The sequence below is a fragment of the Leucoraja erinacea genome, unplaced genomic scaffold, assembly GCF_028641065.1.
Source record: "Leucoraja erinacea ecotype New England unplaced genomic scaffold, Leri_hhj_1 Leri_600S, whole genome shotgun sequence".
NCBI lineage: Eukaryota > Metazoa > Chordata > Chondrichthyes > Rajiformes > Rajidae > Leucoraja > Leucoraja erinaceus.
In genome coordinates, this window is record NW_026576510.1 from 52,501 (window position 1) to 55,000 (window position 2,500).

At 51.1% G+C, this 2,500-nt stretch overlaps 1 protein-coding gene across 1 annotated transcript in view; it reads right to left on the bottom strand.

Annotated features, from left to right (window-relative positions):
• Nucleotides 1-2,500, bottom strand: part of naprt (nicotinate phosphoribosyltransferase) — a 49,149-nt gene that overhangs the window by 20,995 nt on the left and 25,654 nt on the right. The window contains 1 exon segment of the mRNA XM_055630990.1: nt 2,471-2,500. This exon segment is cut by the window's right edge and continues 51 nt beyond it. Within this exon segment, the coding sequence (XP_055486965.1) occupies nt 2,471-2,500 (30 nt within the window).

The window sequence follows — 2,500 nt, forward strand, 5'->3', positions numbered from 1 at the left end:
CTGAAGATGGACACAAAATGCTGGAGGACAGGCAGCATCTCTGGAGGACATGGATATAGGATGGGCCTCACGGTGGCGCAGCGGTAGGGACCCAGGTTCGATCCCGACTACGGGTGCTGTCTGTATGGAGTTTGTACGTTCTCCTTCGTGAGTCTGGTGAACCTTCTCTGCACTCCCTCACTCTATGGCAATAATGTCCTTCCTCAGATTTGGAGACCAAAACTGGACGCAATACTCCAGGTGTGGTCTCACCAAGACCCTGTACAACTGCAGTAGAACCTCCCTGCTCCTATACTCAAATCTCCTGCCATGAAAGCCAACATACCATTCGCTTTCTTTACTGCCTGCTGCACCTGCATGCCTACCTTCAATGACTGGTGTACCATGACACCCTGGTCTCGCTGCACTCCCCTTTCCCCATCGCCCGTGTCTGTTGGCGCAGCATGGGTTTTCTCTGAGATCTTCGGTTTCCTCCCACACTCTGAAGACTTCTTGGTTCTTGGTTTCTTGGTGCTCCAAAATATTCCAAATGGAATTTAAACTGGAGGTGCAGGTTTGTAGGCTTGGTATAAATGTTAAAACTATTCCCGAGTGTAGGATTAGTGTTAGTGTGCGGGGGATCGCTGGTCGGCGCGGACTCGGTGGGGGCAAAGGGCCTGTCTCTGTGCTGTACCTCGAAACTAGGCCCGAAATGTCACCCATTCCTTTTCCCCAGTGATGCTGCAATGAGCCGCTGAGTTACTCCAGCATTTTGTGTCCATCTTCAGCCCACAATCTCTGTGCCAAACAAGATGCCAAGATCATCATCTCTTGCACGTTTAGAGACACAGCGCAGAAACAGGCCCTTCGGCCCACCGAGTCCGTGCCGACCAGCGATCCCCGCTCATTAGTTCTATCCCACACACTAGGGACAATATACAGAGGCTGATTAACCTACAAACCTATCCGTCTTCGGAGTGTGGGAGGAAACCGGAGCACCCGGAGAAAACCCACGCAGGTCACTGGGAGAACGTACAAACTCCGTACAAACAGCGCCCGTGGGTTAGGATGGAACCCGGGTCTATGGCGCTGTGAGGCAGCAACTCTACCCACTGCGACACCGTGCCTGAGAGGAAGCATGAGAGGAAAAGATTTAATAATAATAATAATAAATTTTATTTATGGGCGCCTTTCAAGAGTCTCAAGGACACCTTGAGTATGAATCTTAGGGGTATGTTTTTCACACAGAGGGTGGTGGGTGTATGGAACAAGCTGCCAGAGGAGGTAGTTGAGGCTGGGACTATCCCAACGTTTAAGAAACAGTTAGACAGGTACATGGATAGGACAGGTTTGGAGGGATATGGGCCAAACGCAGGCAGGTGGGACTAGTGTAGCTGGGACATGTTGGCTGGTGTGGGCAAGTTGGGCTGAAGGGCCTGTTTCCACTCTGTATGACTATTATAAACTTCTACAGATGCACCATTAGAAAGCACATCACAGAAAGCACAGTGTCGGCTTGCTCAAGACCACAGGAAAATGCAGAGTCGTGGATGTAGCCCAGTCCATCACACAGACCAGACTCCCCTCCATCAACTCCATCTACACTTCACGCTGCCTCGGCAAGGCAGACAACATACTGATGAGAGGGTCCCGACCCAAAATGTCAGAGATGCTGCCTGACCTGCTGAGTTACTCCATGACTTTGAGTCATGACTTTGACTCCTGTTTCAATGCTGTGTGACTCTGTGCCACCTCTAATCCATATCCCTCTATGCTCTGAATATCCAGGTGAGTCCATCCAGGAGTCTCCATCATACCTGCCCCCCCCCGCCCCCGGCAACTCATCACAGGCACCTACCACCGTCTGCGTAGAAAAGTTGTCCCGCACATCTCCTGTAGACTTTGCCTCTGTGGAACATCACAAGGGCAGCAGAGTGCACAGAGTCTTTTACCCAAGGTAGGGGAATAGGAACCAGGGGACATAGGTTCAAGGTGAAGGGGGAACTTTATCACACAAAGCGTGGTGGGATCATGCAATGACTTGCTGGTGGAGGTAGTTGAGGCAGAGACTATAACAGCATTTAAAAGACATTTGCACAGGTGTATGGATAGGACAGGTTTGGAAGGATATGGGCCAAATGTGGGCAGGTGGGACTAGCGTAGATGGGGCATGTTGGGCATGAAGGAGATGAGGAGACATGTATTTAATCAGAGGGTGGTGAATCTGTGGGATTCTTTGCCACGGAAGGCTGTGGAGGCCAAATCAGTGGATATATTCAAAGCAGAGATAGATTCTTGATTAGTACGGGTGTCTGATGATGGGGAGAGAGCAGGAGAATGGGGTTAGGAGGGAGAGATAGATCAGCCATGATTGAATGGCGGAGTAGACTTGATGGGCCGAATGGTTTAATTCTTCTATAACATGACCTTATGACAGAGGGAGAGGAGGGGGTTTGGTGGGGTGGGGGTGGGGGGGGGGGGGGGGGGTTACCTTGTAGACACAGCCCAGCGATGGCTGCAG